This window comes from Phascolarctos cinereus, unplaced genomic scaffold (genome assembly GCF_003287225.1).
Source record: "Phascolarctos cinereus isolate Bilbo 61053 unplaced genomic scaffold, phaCin_HiC Scaffold_4;HRSCAF=312, whole genome shotgun sequence".
Taxonomy (NCBI): Eukaryota; Metazoa; Chordata; class Mammalia; order Diprotodontia; family Phascolarctidae; genus Phascolarctos; species Phascolarctos cinereus.
Genome location: NW_027555847.1, coordinates 250,964,628 through 250,983,124, shown reverse-complemented (window position 1 = coordinate 250,983,124; position 18,497 = coordinate 250,964,628). Strand labels below are relative to the sequence as shown.

The 18,497-nt window shown below is 45.1% G+C and overlaps 1 protein-coding gene across 1 annotated transcript; it reads left to right on the top strand.

Annotated features, from left to right (window-relative positions):
- The first annotated feature begins 775 nt into the window (after positions 1-775).
- On the top strand, positions 776-9,650 carry AQP3 (aquaporin 3 (Gill blood group)). Its single transcript, XM_020978916.2, has 6 exons — positions 776-1,067; positions 5,583-5,709; positions 6,159-6,296; positions 7,285-7,403; positions 7,808-8,025; positions 8,261-9,650. Exons 1-6 carry the CDS (start codon positions 960-962, stop codon positions 8,427-8,429), a joined length of 879 nt encoding a protein of 292 aa, XP_020834575.1. The 5' UTR covers positions 776-959; the 3' UTR covers positions 8,430-9,650.
- The last annotated feature ends 8,847 nt before the right edge of the window (positions 9,651-18,497 follow it).

Sequence of the window (18,497 nt, the reverse complement as noted above, 5' to 3'; positions counted from 1 at the left end):
TCCCGGTTGCTTTCAATCCTCGGTTCAAATTCCACCTTGTTCAGGAAACTTTTCGTGATCCTCCTATTCCACCCCGCTCTCCACCTCCCTCTTATCCCTCCCCACAGAGAGCGCCTTCCCTTTGAAATTACTCTACATACTCTACATATCTTGTATATACATAGCTGTTAGTTAACATGGTGTTTTCCCCGTTAGAATATGAACTGCTGGAGAGCGGGAACCATGGTTTTACCTTTTTTTTGTATTAGCATAGCGCTTAATAATTCCTTGTTGACTGACTACAGAAAGATTTGCTTCTAAGGAAGAAGGATAGGGGACTGGAGAAGAGGAGGACAGGGGCAGTGTGGAGAAGCGGGACTCAGTGGCTGCTGATTCAGTCCCTGTTCCTCCTCTCAGTAGCTAAAAAGAAAAGGCTTCACTTCTCTCCAAAACCCCAAACGCCGGTTACCTGAAAGGAGAAGGGCGAAAGGGGAGCGGAAAGCAAGGGAGACCTTGAAATAGGGGTCTTATTCTCCCATTGCAATTCCAGGCTAGGTGGGCCACATCCGAAAGCTGCTTGGGAAATTTTCTAGGGGAGAAAAAAAATTGTCAAAGAGTTGGGGGCGTCGCGCGGTATGTCAAACTCGTCCTTCCCCAGCAAGCCTATAACCGGCGCGCCCCTCTCCGCCTTTACGAGCCGGAGGCTCTGGCTTGGCGGGCGGGGAGGCAGAGGGGCGGGCGGGGCGGGGCGAGGCGAGGTGGGGCCGAGTCAGCAGAGCCTTCTTATAAAGCACGGTCCCTGCAGGGGCCCCGCAGCGCGGTAGCGGACGGTGCGCTCCTTTCCTCTTCTGTCCCCTATTCTCTTGCGCGCTCTGCTCTGACACCTGCAGCTTCTACGCTCCCATACGGAGCTCCCGCACGCTTTCTCTCTCTCTTACCTTCGAGTTCTTGCCCCACGTACTGTGTCCCTACTCTGAACCATGGGCCGTCAGAAGAAGCTAGTGTCGCGCTGTGGGGAACTGATGCGGATCCGGTATCGGCTGCTGCGCCAGGCTCTCGCCGAATGCCTCGGAACGCTCATACTGGTGGTAAGAGAGGAAATGGGACAGGAGATCAGGAGATCTGGAGGAAGCGCGGGGCTCGGGTCGAGGGAGGCAGTTTCCTTTCGACGAAAATTCTTTACCTTCATTCCCTAGATCCCTAAAGCAATCCCACCTAGTCCCTTCATTGACTTCTCTGTTCTTTCAAAGCCATCTCTCTGTCCATCCGCCGACCACCGGACAGCCTTTCCATTAGCAACAGTTCCATCAGGGGCCAGAATGACAGCTACCATGCTAGAGGGGAGTGCTAAGGCCCCCCCTTGAGCCTTTGAACTCTCAAACCTCCCACCCGACCCCTTATCTCCTGAAATCCTGGTTCTAACCAGCTTCAAGACGGGAAGGGCAAAGGATTCGGCTTTTGCCGGGAAGAAATGGGGTTTAGACGGCTAGTTGAGGATTATTAAGACAACATCGTCTGGTCTCTAATGAATAATTAAACCTAGAAAAGTCCAAAAGTTATTCCGAATAAAAGATATTGAGATCTGGGGTCAGTAGGGGCTTAGGGTTACTTGAAGGAATTCGTCTCAAGTCCCTGGGGATGACTGTCTTGTGCGGTGGGAAGATGTTGGCCTGGGCTGGGTCCTTGTAGACAGGAGGGCGATGACTTCTTAAATTTGCCCATCTGGGAAGAGGAGTGACTGAGGACTCAGAGCACCCTAGGCTTAAGTCCTGTCTCACTCATCTCTGTAACCTTGGGCAAGTCACATAACCTCCCTTCGCCTTAATTTCCTAAGTGTTAAAAGAAGAAGATGGACTAGATTCTGTGGTCCCTGCCACCTATAGAGCTGTAATCATGTTGTGGAGAGAAAAATCAAATTACCTTCACTTTACTCGTGGTTGCTCTTGGTAACTTCTATTGCTTTTCCTTTCTTCCGCTATCATTCCTCAGCGACTCTTGCTTATTCTTACCCTTTTCCATGGTAGCCAGTTATTCTTGGTTTCTGCTGTGTTACTTTTGATTGTATTTGCTCTTAATTATACTAGTTACCTGTTTTTGTTGTATACTTCTGGTTATCCCTCTTTCCAGTTACGGCTCTTCATTCACCTTGAGCTGAGCTAAGTGCTCTGTGCAGACAGCTGCCAAAATAGAATAGAAGGGCTGGAGAGGGGTGGTGGGATATGGAGGTTGGACTGAATACAGGTGGAGCAGGGCAGAGGTTAGAGGCTAGGTCAGGGCTAATGAAGCTGAACCGGAGTGTGTGTTCGCGTATGTGTATGGAATGGGGAGTGTCTCCTTATCTATTGCCCTAGGTTCTCTGACTGGTGAAGAAGCCCAGCGATCAGTGTGCTGGAGGCAGTTAGGAAGGGGTATATAGATATGGGGAGACCTGACCAATTAAAATGCAGAGCCCTGAACTGCGAGATATAATCCTTGTTCTGGAAAGACGGGGAGACAAGGAGAGAATGCACTTTGCCACTACCCCCCCTCCCCCTTTGCTCCACGGAGACTGGCAAGGCTCTACCAGCCATCTGGAGACATCTGCATCTCTCACGTTTGCAGGCAGCTATAACCAGGCAAGATAGTGCCATCAATTGGCAGAAGAGGCCAGGACTGTAGGGGTGGGATTTGGAGGACAGAGGTGGGTCTCTGTATCATCTTTGTCTTTACTTAATTGTGTCCAGACAAGACAGTTCTATTTCTTGGCAAGAGAGTAGGGCAGGGCTTTAAGGTGGAGTTTGGGGACAGAACTAGGTCCCAGTTTCTCTTGTCTTTTCACTCTCCCCCCCCATGTATACATGCATTGAGGCATTAGAGAAGACAGGGTAGGGAGTAGAGCTCAGCAGTCCTGAGAGTGCTTCTCTAACAACTCCGTGGGATCATTCCCCCCACACCCACCTCTGCCTTCAAAACAAGCATTTCTTTTTTTAAAGATTTATTTTTAGTTTTTAACATTAACTTTTATAAGATTTTGAGTTCTAAATCCCCCCCTCCAAAGATAGCATGCAATCTGCTATAGGCTATAAATGTACAATTGTCTTAAATATATTTCCACATTAGTCTGCAAAACAGGCATTTCTAAGATTTAGGTGGAAATATGTTTGACTTTCCTATTTTTGAAGGCAGCCCCATCATCCTTCTCTCTTTGAGCCTCAGGTGTTCTGCTCTTCCATTGTGAAATGAGAAGAAACTGTGCAGGAATCATTAAAGCCTTGGCATGGGAGAGTGCTCTGCCTATCCCACCAAGGGATTAGAGGAATAATCTCAATGCATACTGGCTGGGAGGATTGGGGCGTGATGTTCGTGGAGGTGCCTTTCAAGTGTATTTGGGCATGTGAGTGTTGGTGTGCCAGTGAAAGCTGAATGAGCTTGATCAGGTGGGGAGGAACTTTGTTTTGGAAAGAGGGTACAGGGGATGACTCAAGAGCCCAGTGGATAGGATGATGGGGCAGGGGTAACCCTCAGTGGGTTAGGGTAAAGAGTCATGGAGGTTTGAAAGTCTCTGGTTCATCTGGGTGGGGGAAATCTTGAGATTTAGTGAGGTTAGATGTCCAGAAGAGAGAAAGCAATCCCTTTTTCATAAAGAGGGGCCAGAAGAGTGTTGCTGAGAACTGGACAGACCCGCAACTCCATCTGTCTAGTGGAGAGAGGGAGAAGGGGCCAGTAGAGGGAGATAGGGGGATAGGCCAAGATGACCTCCAGGGTGAGGAAGACAAAAATCAGCCAGGAGGAGACTCCAGCTGAACTGGCTCCTAGCCATCCCCTCCCTATTCCCTGGCCTCTGGAACTGGGCCAGCTCCCCATACAGTTGGCAGAGAATGGAGGCTGGGTCCTGGGCTAGGCCAAAGCATAGTGCCCCAGGGCTAGGCAATACTTCTCCCCTGATGCTTCACCCAACTTTTGTTCTTTGCTCTTTTTCTGTCATCTCATACCTTTGGACTTTACCTACTTACCTATTTTTATTCCTGGGGTGAAATTCCTTGATACTTTAGTGGCACCCTGCCCCCTTGTAGATAGCCTTTCTGACTGTCTTTGGATTTCTCCCCTATCTCCCTCCTCTGCCTCCTTTACTTCTCTCTAGGTTCTGAAAATATTTGTTAAATTCAGTTGCATGAAAGATTCTCCATGTATTTTTGTCCTTTCCTGTCTTCCTTTCTCTCCTCTCTCCCTTACCCCCACTACTTTAAAAAATACCACTTGAAACCATGTCTTTACCCTCTTTTTCCTTCTCTCTGAGGGGGATTAAGACTCTTCACACCTTAGTGGAGCAAGGGTTCAAATCAAGTAAACATTTATCCATTTTCCCACACACCACCTCCTCCTCTCTTACCCTCCTGGTGCTCAGCCTTGTGCTGTACTCCCAGAGTGGGGGAGGGGGAGAGGAGTGGAGAGACAGATTAAACAATAAAATCCGGCTTAAATGCCAGCTGAAGATAGCAGTATAAGAAGTTGAAAGGCTGAAGGAATTCAGTGCCTAATGAGTGGCATTAAACCTAAGGCTTGTAGGAACTTACAGAAGGAAAAGAAGTTAAACAGGACTTGTCAGGGCATGGGTTTGTGTGTGTGTGTGTGTGGTGGGGGTGATTGTTGGGATTTTGCTTTAAGGATCTTATATGACTGCCTTTTGCCTGCAACTGAGGTCTGCAGTTTGCATATTTGTTGTGGAGAGGATTTTTGTTGTTCCAGACCTATAATTTAATGACTGTAGAGAACTCCCAGAAAGGAAACTCCTTCCACCAATGCATATGCCTAACTGTCCTGAAATTTATAGTCTTCTAGTTGGATAAGACCTAGAAATCCTAACCCTAGAACTAGCACACTGTCCTGGTCTTTCCCCAATCTTCTTGTCTGTCTCATTAGAGGAAGCAATGTGTATGGATGACTCCAATTTAGTCTTGTCCCTTGGGCATCTTGATTCCATATGTTGTTAATTAGCTTGGGGATGTGGTTCATCCTTGGAGATGGAGGGGCAATGAGAAGAGGATAAAGAGGAAAGACTCCAAATTACATGTTTATAGGGAGATCCTAACATACTCTCATCATCAGAGATCATTAGAGCTGAAGGATATAAGAACCTTGTACAGAAGAACCTTGGAACAAAATAATTGTAATCTCTCAAATTTGTATAAAGCTTTCCAATTTTCAGATCATTTTCCACATACTCCTGTAATCCTTCATATAATCTTATAAATTTGATAGGGAAGCCTCTATACCCCCAGTTTACTAATAAGGAAATCGAAACTTCAGAAGGTTAAAGGATGGTCCCAAGATCATACAGTGATTGAACCAGAACTATAAACACAGTTTCATGAGTCCTAGTTCAGTGCTCTTCATACTGCCCTTAGCTTATCCGATGACTTTTTTCAGCCTACACTATGTTATTTTGTAGGAGGGAAGTTTCCACTGGCAGCAGGAAGGAAATTGGCTAGATGGTAGCACGAGGCTTCATAATGGGGTTATGTGTGTGTGTGAGCATAAATGGGTATTTATTATGAAGGCATGGAAAAGAAGCCCCTATGCCATGTCAGCAATCCTCAGTCTCACCCCATATTTCTCTATCACAGATGTTTGGCTGTGGCTCTGTGGCCCAGGTTGTGCTGAGCAGAGGGACCCACGGTGGCTTTCTTACCATCAACCTGGCTTTTGGCTTTGCAGTCACACTTGGTATCCTTATTGCTGGCCAAGTATCTGGTATGTCCCTTCCCCCTTAATGTCCTCTTCCTTACTTGACCTCTAGAATGCCTCCCTTAGATACTGGAAACACCCTGACCTGTGGGCCCTTTCCTCAGAGTGAAGGGATTCTGTCTTGCATCTTAGAAACCTAGAAATGAAACTTCCCACCGCATGTGGGAGATCTCTCTGTAGCATCTCTGAAAAGTGGTCTTCCTGACTCTACTTGAACATTTTCAGTGACGGAAAGCCAACTCTCCACAAGGCATCCCATTCCATTCATAGAATATATTCTTCCTTATATTGAGTTGAAATCGGCCTCTTTGCAATTTTGATCAGTTGGTTCTATTCTCCTAGGGGTAAGCTAAGCATCAGCACCTTAACTAGGGATAAGATATTAAATACCTAGCTCCTCTTCTTCTGTTTTACCCCCCATAGCTATGTCTGAATTGTGTCTTCTCTCTATCCAGGGGCCCACCTGAATCCAGCTGTGACCTTTGCTATGTGCTTCCTGGCGAGGGAGCCCTGGATCAAACTGCCCATCTATGCCCTGGCCCAGACAGTGGGGGCCTTCCTAGGGGCTGGGATTATCTTTGGGCTGTACTATGGTGAGGATCTACAAGGATTCTGAACTCTTTCCCCCTATTCTAGGGTTCTATTTCCCACACCCCCCCTTCTTTGTCACTTTCCCCTTCTACTCCTTTCCCTTCCTCCTTTTCCTCCATTCTCTCAATCCTCAACCACTGACTTATCCTGCCATCATAGTGGCCAGGTGCTGACAGAAGGGCTGCCCCACCCTGCAGCCACCTGAGTACATGACTCACTGGGGCTCCTGATGAGGGGAACAAAGGGAGGAGCAATGGAGGGGAGGGATAAACAAGTTGGGTAACACCAAGAGATTCGTTACTCAACACCGACCCTCCCCACCCCCAATCTGATGTAATAAGGTAATTATTTTTAGGTTATTTTTTGTTGCCTTCATGGAGCAACATATAAATTCTCTACTTTCCTGGGTAGCATACACTGGAACAAATCATAGAATGGGTGTGCCAGCACATCCTGAGGGAACATCCTCCTTTGCAATTGCTCGAAGGGGAAGAACCAATGACAATGGTGCCCCAATGGGCATATCCTTTCCACACTCTGTGGAAGCCTATGCTAGGGATATGAGACGTATAGGAGATCAAATTCTATGTGGGAAATCCAACAGCTTCTCCTCATCTCTCAACTTTGTGGGGCTCAGAGAAGGTAGGATGAGCTCAGAGAAAAATGGATAATATAGGGGAAAGGATACTGACTGTGAAGTCAGAAGATCTGGATACCAGGTAACCTTGGACTTCAGGTTCCTCACCCGTAAAATGAAAGGGCTTGACTTGATGTCTTCTGAATTTCCAGCTCCATATCTATGGTCCTTTTGAGTCCCCAGAAATTGCATGTGTGGCTTCTCAGTGGGCTGTGATGTAGGGGAGAGGACGAAGATGAGATTCTCATACTTAGCCTGCCCTTGGAGAACTCCTGTTTCCCTCCCCCTGTATAAGGGGAGGTGGTGGGGTTCAAGCCTCATCCTTTCTGATATTTCATGTGATCTTTCTTCAGATGCGATTTGGGCCTTTGCTGGTAATGAACTTGTTGTCTCTGGCCCCAATGGCACTGCTGGCATCTTTGCCACCTACCCCTCCGGCCACTTGGACATGGTCAATGGCTTCTTTGACCAGGTAAGATGCTTTGGAGTGAGGTTCTCAGCTTCTCTGTGCATCTCCTCTCACCCTCTTGAGGGAGACCAAGGAGAAGAAGCCACTATGTCCATTGCAACACATTCATCTGTCTGGGGAAATAGGACTTAAATGAGATAAAGGATGCAGAAAGGTAGTACATGATTAAGGAGGAAGATGTTGTAGCTCCAATCCAATTCCGAGTGCTGGGGGAGCTTAAAGCTCCAATCGGGATGCTACCTTCCTTGAGAGTGGAGGACTTGAATTCAACCTCCAAAGACAGTTAAGTTTTGGATAAGTAAAGAGGCAAGGAAACACTTGGGAAAGTGGAGAAGGATTTGTAGACACCTCTGGCAGTGAGATCAGGGGACTTAAAGGTTAACTTTCTCTGGATTCTTCCATCCTAGTTCATTGGCACAGCATCACTCATTGTCTGTGTGTTGGCTATTGTGGATCCCAACAACAACCCAGTTCCCCGAGGTCTTGAAGCCTTCACTGTTGGTTTTGTGGTCCTGGTCATTGGTACATCCATGGGCTTCAACTCTGGTTATGCTGTTAACCCAGCTCGAGATTTTGGTCCCCGCCTCTTCACTGCCATTGCTGGCTGGGGTTCTGAGGTCTTCACGTAAGTCATAGGTACCCTGCTGCTCCCTCCCTGTTTCAACTTCTTTGGCTCCCACTTCCAGCTTTCACCCTGGTTCCCCTCATTGGACTCTCCCTGTTTTCCATCTTCTCTCATCAGGGTAGTATCCAATGTCCTTTAGGTTGTCTTGAAATATATGCCTTATTACAAACTTGGTAAGGAGGAGTGGCTGGGCTGTACCGGGGGCCTCACACAGGTCTGTCGTCTTTCTCTCCAGAACGGGTCGGCACTGGTGGTGGGTCCCCATCGTCTCACCACTTCTTGGTTCCATTTGTGGAGTTTTTGTCTATCAGCTCATGATCGGATTTCACCTGGAGGCTCCACCTCCTTCCACAGAGCAGGAGAACGTCAAGCTGGCTCATGTGAAACACAAAGAACAGATCTGAGTGGAGAGTTGCAGCTCCCTGTCCCTCCAGGATCCCCACTCCTTCCCCTAGGAACTAACACTGATAGAACTGTGCCAGAGACATACTCTCAAAGCAGCCATAGCCTCCACCTCTCTGGTCCCCATCCCTCCCACTTCTCTAGCCCTGGGATACTCTTTCCTGAGGGTTATGTTTAGCAATAATGCTAAACCCAAAAAAGCCCCCTCAAACCTCTCTCCCCACCCTAGGGGTTAATGAATCCTTGGGAATCATGGTCAGTATAGATTTACAATGGTTGTTGGACGTAAGCCCTGCCCTGATATTGCCAGACCTGAAGTAGGATATTTGCCAGAAATAATAAATCACTTTGAGTTCTTGGAAGGTTCTTCAGAGGGAAAAGGAGAGGGGAAGTCAATAGCTAGAAGCTCAGCAGATGTGTGAAGGGTTCCAGATATGTGAGAGATACATAGGTGAGAAGGTAGTTACAGATATTACGAGGGCATTTTAGTCTTGGGAAAGTCCCAGATTCATTCATTCATTCATTCATTCATTCATTCATTCATTCATCCCAGATATAGGAGAGGCTCAAATGAAAGGGAGTCCAAATGGAGACATGTTAGATGTATGGGAGGCAGTGCAAATAAAAGAAAAGTCCAAGTGTGTGTGTGTGTGTGTGTGTGTGTGTGCGCGCGCGCGTGTGTGTGTGCACGCAGGTATATTAGTAATTATGGATGTGTGTCAACTGAAATGTGTGTGGAAGGGGGAGGGTACATACATATATGTCCTAGAAAGGAGAGACCCAGAAGCAGAGGATCTTGCTAGACTTTGGGGAAGAGGGGAAGTCAGGGAGAGCAGAAAAACCTCTTGAGACATTACTTTGCCTGGGTATATGTGTGTGTTTGGTGGGGGGGAGGGAGGACGACTCATACTTTGAGGTTCAGAGCTCTGCACATAGGTAGAAGCCATTTGCTTGTTCCCAGCCTGAACCATGACCTGAGGGGGTGGGTGCTAAGTACAGGTATATGTCTCATTTGGGCAAATGTTACAGATGGGGTTGGGGGGCCTTCCTTCCCAGACAAATGCCCCTGTTCCTTGCTCCTGGGTGTTCTTATTTCCTCCAGGCATTCCCAGGTTGGGTCAAATAAGGGTGCCTATTCCTTAAGTACTCCTTATTCACTGTGTGGATACCCCCACCCCAATACACTCTTGTATTTTTTAAAATAAAGACATTAACACAGAAAACTTGATTACTGTGAGTTTCTCTCTTGTTCATCTGTTTATATTTTGGAGGCAATTGGGGTTAAGTGACTTGCCCATGGTTACATGTCACACATCTAGCAAGTGTCTGAGGCCAGATTTGAACTCTTGTTCATCTGTTTGTTTTTGAGGCAATTGGGGTTAAGTGACTTGACCAGGGTCACATGTCACACTTGGCCTGAGGCCATATTTGAACTCAGATCCTCCTGACTCAGGTGGGTGCTCTAGCCATTGTGCTGCCTAGCTGCCCCCCTCTCCTGTTCATCTGGTAACGAGTAAAGCACATTCAAGCTGAGTATCTCCCTCCCTCTTGCCTTATAGGAAGGGGAGTGGGGGGAGGTAGGTGGAGAAAAAACAATTCGGACCTACCCAAATGAATTAATATGTGCAAATCAGCTATGATAGGTTATTTATATGATGGATAGATGGATATATAATCAAATTAGTTTATATGTGTAAAGTTTGTGAACTTTTAAGAGCTATGAAAATGTCAGTTTCTCACATTCACTGAAAATCTTTGGGTGCCCAGTCCTACTGTTCAGTCTCCCTGTCTGACTCTTCATGACCTCTTTTGGGGTTTTCTTGGTTTGCCATTTACTTCTGCAGATCATTTTACAGAAGAGGAAACTGAGGCAAACAGGATTAAATGACTTGCCCAGGATCACACAGCTAGTAAGGGTCTGAGGCCAGATTTCAATTCCAGTGTTCCTGCTTCTAGGGCTGGAGCTCTATCCACTGTGCTACCTACCTGCCCAGCCCTAAGGGCTCTAATAATAATAGCATTTATGTTTTAAAGTTTGCAAAACACATTGCACTTATTTGATCCTCTTAATAACTCCTATGAGATAGCTTTTATTCCCATTTTTTGTGTAGGGAAAAGGTAAATAAATAAGAGAGTTTAAGTAACTTGACCAGGTCCATGCACTTAAGTGTCTGAGGCAGGCTTTAAACTCAGATCATCCTGACTCCAAGACCAGAGCTTATACATTTCACTGCCTGCCTGTCTGCCCACCTACCCTCTGAGAAACACAAGGTCTGTTGAGGGCAATGGAGTTCCTATCATGATGTACATTTTCTTTGCCCTAAACTTTGTTTATTGTAGGTGAATGGCCTAATTTCTCCCGGTTTGCTGCAGTTTAGCCCGAAAGTCTGGGCTTTAGAGTGCCAGGACAATCACCTGAGAGTCCTGAGAAACACAGTGGACCGATGATACCTCATTTATATAGTGCTTTCAGTTTTGCAGAGTGCTCAACTAATAGCAACCCTGTGAGGTTAGTATTAGAATTATCAATATTATTTTATAGGTGAAGAAGCAAGCTCAGGGAAATTCAGGCAAAGAGAGCTGGATTTGGAATGTCTGTTCTTCTGAACCTCCTCTCTTCTTATTTTACCTGTGTTCTTGCTTCATTCAAATCTAAAATTGAGGGAAGAGGGACTATTAGCAGCACAGTGTCCAGCACATAGTCTGAGGGCCTGTATTCAAATCCTGACTCTGCTATTTGCAGCCTAGTTTTATCAAGTCCTTCTACCTCTCTGGGCCCCAGTTTCTCCTCCGTGAAATAAAAGGGTTGTTTTAAGTGGTTTCCAAGAGCCCAAAGTGTGAGAACCATATAGAAAACCCGGACTCAGATCTCGGCTCTATCTCTTAATAGGTGTGAAAATTGGATGATTGAACTTCTGACCCCAAACCTCAGTTTCCTCACCTGTAAAATGAGGAGGTTGAACTAGATTATCCCAAAGTACCCTTTCAGCTCTAAATCTATGATCCTATGACCTCTCTCCCTTCCCCCAGGAATAAACAAACCAAACATCTGAACTTGTAGATCACATGTTTTCCTTCTTTATTTCTCATTTTCTTCTTTCCTGGTTTTCCTCTAGAGTTTCACTAGAAACAAAAGAATAGAGAGGGCGGGAAGGGGGAGGTGGGGCTGGCTGGGGAGGAGTGTGTTTAACTCCATGAGAACCAGAAGCAGCACTGCCTGATAGGGGTGAACCCACAGAAGGTGGACCCATCTGGGTCTCACAAAACACTAAATGAAACTAGAACCCAAGTCTTCCCAGTTCTCAGAGTTTTGCTCCAGGGGAGGGAGGGGACAGGGTGGTTACTCCATACCCCATTCCCATGCCCCCACGAGCCCCAGGGGTGGGCCTGGAATGCTTCTAGAGGGAATTCAGCCAACGGAGTGTTCCTTTCCAAGAGCCCTAGGGGAAGGGTGGAAAGAAAGAGACTCTGAAGGGTATAGAAGTAGCATGCCCTTCATAGTAAGAGTTTCAGAGCAATTTAGGGCACTCAAAACCTCTCTATTCAAAGCTCTAGCTCACTTGTTCTCGGAATCTCAAAATTCATATCTGGAAGGGACCTTAGTCAGAGTTACATTCTTCAGTGCCTGCTATGCTCAATCCTTTCTGGCCAGGGTGCCAAACTTGGAGTCATAGAGACCAGGGTTCAAACACTGGCTCTGAATTGCTTCATCTCTCTTGGCCTCAGTGTCCTCATCTGTAAAAGGAGGGGGCTGGATGAGGTGGCTTTTGAGGTCCCTTCTCTATCTGGATCTATGATCCTTTGTTCTTACCAGCCTCAGTTTCCTATTCCCAGGAACTTGTGACCTCATGGAACAGCCCATTCCGTTTTTGGACAATTCTAATTTTTTTAAAAAATATTTTCAGTTTGTTTCCATGACACTTTGTGTTTCTATATCACCTTTTTTTTTAATTTATTTTTTTTTTTTTGCTTTTAGGCAATTGGGGTTGAGTGACTTGCCCAGGGTCACACAGCTAAGAAGTGTCAAGTGTTTGGTAGGAGGCTGTATTTTGAACTCAGGTCCTCCTGACTTCAGGGCCAGTACTGCCCCACCTAGCTGCCCCGACAATTCTAATTTTTAAAAAGCCAACATGATGTAGTGGAAGTCATAAGAAAACCTGTATCGTGGGCAAATCACCTCATTTCTTTGATCCTTCATTTTTTATTTTTTCTCTTTCTTTGTATCCCCATGTCTGGTACAATGCCTAGCACATAGTAATGACAATAGCTAGAATTTATATAGTGCTTCATGGTTTGTAAAATGCTCTACAAAACTTATCTCATTTTGATCCTCACAACAACCCTGAGAAATAGGTGCTATTATTATCCTCACTTTGCAGAAGAAAAAACTGAGGCAGACAGAGGTTAAGAGATTTGCCCAGGGTCACACAGCTAGTAAGTGTCTGAGGCTAGATTTGAGCTCAGGTCTTTCTGATTCCAGGTGCAGCACTCTATCTGCTGGGCCATCTAACTGCCTTTAGAAGCCTGCAGAAGAGAAGATACTTAATACTTCTTGACTTGACTTGACTTGCACTACTTACGTCTTAAGGTTGTTGTGAGAAGGTCATGTTGTAAACATTAAAGCACTGTGTAAATTATTGTTAGTAGGCAATTCTTCCTTATAAGGAGCTTAAATCTATCATGCCAGAAATTTTTCCTAGGCCGTTTTGTTTCAATCTCTCCTTTGCTCCCATTACTCTAGACCTTGTATTGTGGTTGTTTGTGTCCCTGCTTCAGGGCAGGGACAGTCATTTTTATCTTTGTATCTAAATATCTGTTAAATGGATGAACTACCAGTTGATTCTTATTCCTGACATTGGCCTGACTTAATCTGGGAGTTCAGGTTTGGGATTAGAATGAAATGAAATCTGGCAATAAACCAAAGGAATGTACTTAGCCATAGCATGGGAAGGATATTTAGAAAGGACATAAATGCTGGTTTAGGTAAGCACAGTCCCCCTCATCTCCATGCCCAAATTTGTCTGCTCAATTTCATTGATCAACAAGCATTGAAGAACTTACTATGTGCCAGGATTGTGGTAGACACTTGGAGGTACGAATATGATAAATGAAACAATTCCTGCCTGCAAGGAACCTGAATTCTAATGGAGAAAACAATAACCGAATATGCATATATGTTATACATAAAATATATACACATGCATATGCAGAATAAATATTAAGTACATATAAGAAATTTTGGGAAGAGAGGGCTTCATGTAGAAGGCAAATGACCAGCACCTAAGCACCAAGGCTAGAGATGGAGTATTGTGTATGAGGAACAGAGAGGAGGACTAGTTGATTGGTTTGAATTAAATTCAAGAGGGAGATTAATGACCAATGGGTCTGGAACACTAGGTTCAGCCCAATTCACAAAGGGTTTTTTGTTTTTTGTTTTGCTTTTTAGGCAATTGCGGTTGAGTGACTGACTTGCCCAGGGTCACACAGCTAGTAACTATCAGGTGTTTGGTCTGAGGCTGAATTTAAACTCAGGTCCTCCTGACTTCAGGGCCGGTACTCTATCCACTGCACCACCTAGCTGCCCCCATAAAGGGTTTTTAAAGGTAAATAGAGGTGTTCATATTTTGTCCCAAAGGCACTGGATTGTTTGCATAGGGGTGTGATGTGGTCATATCTGTGTGTAAGGAAAATCCCTCTGGCAGTAGTATGAGGAACGGATTGGAGTGGTGAGGGATGGGAGGCCCTTGAAATAATCCAGGTGAGGGGTGATAAGGATCTGAATTAAGGTGGATAAGGTGGTAGCTATTTGAGTAAAGAGAAGGGGTCTAATGTGAGAGATGTTGGCAAGGTAGAAGTGGCAAAATCTGAAGCTTGATTGGATATGTGAGGTGAAGGAGACTGGGGGAGTCAGAGGTAATATAGAGGTCATGAAGGATGGTGGTGCTTTGCACAGAAATAGGAAAATTTGAAATAGGATTTGGGAGGAAAGATACCGAGTTCGATTTTGGACATGAAAAGTTTGAGGTGTCTCTGGGACATTTGGTTTGAAATGTTTAATGGGTCATCTGGTGATGAGGTACTGAAACTCAATGTAGAGGCTTGGCCTGGATATATAGATTTATGAGTCATCTGTATAAGGATGATAGTTAAACCCATGAGAGCTGATGGGTTACAAGAGAGAGAATGAAGAAAGAGAAGGGGGACTAAGAATGCTACCTCACAGTTAGCTGTGATTGTTGATGTTATTTGTCCTTCATTCTCAGAGAGGACCATGACATCAGAAAGGTGAATTGGATTGAAGTGAGGGAGTGATGGGGATGGGATCTGAACCCCTAAAAGGAAAAGAGCATGCCTTTGGGATCTGGACCCAAAAAAGAAAAGCCCTGGACTTCCCCACGTGGCCAAATCTCTGGTGTTCTCCTGAGGCTATCAACTGGCCTTTCATTATAGCCTATTCCCAATATCCCAATTCTCTATAACCCTTAATCTAACCTAGTCCTCTTTTGTTTTACCTCCCTATGGCCCCTGGCCACTTCCCACCCTTAATCCTATCTATGCTCCATTCTCCCTTGGCCACATGGTCCAGGTCCCAGACTTCTTGGCCACTCATAGATCCCTCCAACAGTCTTTCTGTATATGAGGTCCATCTGGCCTTCATTGAGGTGCTCAGATTCTTAAGATCTGGCCCGCCTGCATTAGCAATACAAAAATGTAGATTTCTTAAGAGTCTGGCTAATATGGCAGATTCATTAAATCTCACCCGTCCCCCACAGATGTTCTAATAAACCTTGTCTTTGGCTGAAAGAAGACTTGGGTTGAATTCATTTGGGCAGGTCCTGCTCGTTGTGATTTTGAGGTCCCAGCACCCCTAAACCTCAACAGCAGGGCTGTGCAAAGTCATCAGCCTCACTTTCTCCTCCAGAGCCATCTGGGTCCAGTGGTCAGATATGGCTCAGGACAACTGGAGATGGCCCAGGACAGTGAGGTACCTTGGCTTTTTCAAGCTAAGGTCTCTAACAGGTCTCAGTTTGACTGAGGCAATGCCCATTCAGTGATTAAGGCTTAATAAGAAAATAGATGAACCAGCAAAGGAGATGCAGGAGCAGTCATGGCAGGTAGAAAAACCAGGAGATAATAACACCATCAAAAACCTAGAGAGGAGGGGCAGCTGGGTGGTGCAGTGGATAGAGCACTAGCCCTCAGTCAGGAGGACCTGAGTTCAAATCCAGCCTCAGACACATAACACTCACTAGCTGTGTGACTTGGGGCAAGCTACTTAACCCCAATTGCCTCACCAAAAACAAAAAATCTAGAGAGGAGAGAGTTCAACAGAGGCTGATGCAGCAAAGGGTGAGGAAGGATGAGGATTGAATGTGTTGACTAATGGCAGCTTCAGGTCTGAAGCATGTTAATTCTCCTTGTGGGCTGACCTTTTTAGGCTATAGGTGGTAGAGAAACCGCACCAAGGGTTTGAGACTTAATCCCCTGGATCAGTCAGGTCTTGGGACAATCTCCTTGCCTTTTATGTTAGGAGAAACTAGCCCAGCCTTGGTAAATATTTCTTGTAACATACTCTCTACCTTCTTTTCCCATCCTTAGCTCTTACTTGATCCTTTCCTCTCCGCCACACCCATGCCCTCCCACATCTCTCTGCTAAACTAAATCCTACCTTGCCAGAAAGCCTTGTAACTATATGTAGCCCTGGGTACCTGGGCACCCAGCCTGAAGAGCACTACTATGGAGATGAGAGATTCAAGCAGCTGCTTATCCCAGGGCTCATCAATTCATAATGTCTTTTGAAGTTGGCTTTCTGTATTTTTGCAGAATTCTGGCAAAAAGAAGCCAGAAGATGATATTATTCTCCATTTTGTGCCCTAATGGTGGGCAGACTTGAGGGTGCATGTAGTCTCTGGATGCTTGTTCTCTTATCTCCTGCTTTGGGGATCTGCTGAGCTATGATTACTGAATGGTATGGTCAAGGATATAGAGTGACAGAGAATGCTAAGAGCTGAGAGGGACAGTTGTTGAAACAATGCAAGTACCACGTTGGGACATCTTCCTATTCTCCTTTCTCCATTTACCACCCAACTCAACTGAAATCTCTTCCTCCTTTCCTAGGTGTTTTTTTTTTTTTAGGCAATTGGTGTTAGGTGACTTGCCCAAGGTCACACAGCTAGCAAGTGTCAAGTGCTTGCCCAGAGTCAGACAGCTAGTGATTGTCATTTGTCTGAGGCTGGATTTGAACTCAGGTCCTCCTGACTTCAGGGCTGGTGCTCTATCCACTGCGTCACCTAGCTGCCCCTCCTAGGTGTTAAAGAAAGGAAAATGTGATTCTTCATATCAAAGAGCTATTTTCCTGGATCCTCCCTGTTCACCCTCCTTTTATTGCTATTAATGTCCACCCCAGCCACTTTCCCCATGAACAAGAAAACCCAGAGGCTGTTAGATCCTTGTCTGATATGATTGATGTTGGCTTGGGTAGAGATTAGGGGAGAGGTTTGAATCTCTGTAAAGGGACAACAGACAGACAAAAGAGCAGGAATTGACTATTTGGAAGTGCCTAAATGCATGGAAACATATTGAAACCATTTCTCTAAGCAAGCCTAGGTTTCCATAAACAGGAGAACCTATAAGGGTTATTCACACACACACACACACACAAATATATACACACATGTACATATTATGTTTATGCATATGTATAACATGCATGTGTATATACATGTTTATATGTACATACATGCACACACCTATAAATACATATATACCCTAGACATAGTACAGATAAGACTGCTCCCCTCTGCCACTGGGACCTAAATGCCTGCTTAGGGTTTCTTTGCCACGGTATATTCAGCTGGGAAGGAGCAAGCACTGTCCTATCAAGCGCCCCTCCCTTACCTTTGCTCCAAAGCGTCCCAACAAAGTCCACAAGGCACAGATCTCAATGGTCTCCCAAATGCCTTATAAAAAGTTTCCAAAATTTCCTTCAGGACAGTTTTTATTTATTTATTTATTTGTTTGCTTGTTTGTTTATTTCAGTGCAGTTCTTAGACAATTCCACAATTACAGTTCAGGGGGTAGAGGTCAGGCCTAATAGAGCTAGTGGTCCTATCAAAATACAAGAATTATTTCAAATCAATCAACAACAATTTATAGCATTTAGCATCTTCAAGGCACAGTTCTTAGAGACAAATAACACATTCACATCTGTCCCTAGTGGCCAAAGCCCCCAGTCAGGCTTACTCTAATCTCATTGTGGCAATGCCTCACGGTAACTGGCCAGTGTCAGAGGCATGTCACAAGTACTAAAAGAATGGAGGCCAATTTGACCTCACTTTACTCTCTATATCTACCTTTCTCCAACTGGGTGAGGCCATTCTGACCCAATACTGTCAATTATCACCAAGTGTAACAATAGACCAGGCCCGAGATTAGAATAAAATGAGATATTTGTAGAATATCTGACAAATAGCAAAAGGAAGTTTATCAGCCATAACAGGGGCAGAATATTTAGAGTAGGAAAAGATATTTGGCGAGGATATAGCTGAGTGATTCAGTGATTCAACTGAGTGCAACTTCCAGTTCCTAATTGCCCCTACTGCACCCCTGCCAATCAGAAACTTGAAGGAGGGTCCATTTGACTGCTCCTGGTACCATGGCTTTTATATTTAGGGCAGTAGGAAACTGTGTCTGTGGCCTGAGTCCTTAGTACCTTGAGCCAATTTAAAAGGGGGGGGGCAGTGATTTTAGTATATTTTAAGGAAAAAAAGCTTAGTATTCATGGAGTAGGGTCTTAGGATATTGCTTGAACCGCAAATGGCACCATCACAGAATCTAGCAATCTTTAGTGTCAACTACAATGTTGGAGCCAAAGGAGAATGGAAATATATAAAAACATGTAAACTACTAGACTTTGAATAAAAAAAAAAACTGAAATGGACCAGTATATTATGCCAGTTCAAGATGCCTTGGGCTGTCTGTTGGGTAGCCAAATATCTAATTTGGATAGCCAAGCCAATACTTGGATTTATACAGTGGATAACTACTACTACTATTACTACTAATAGCTA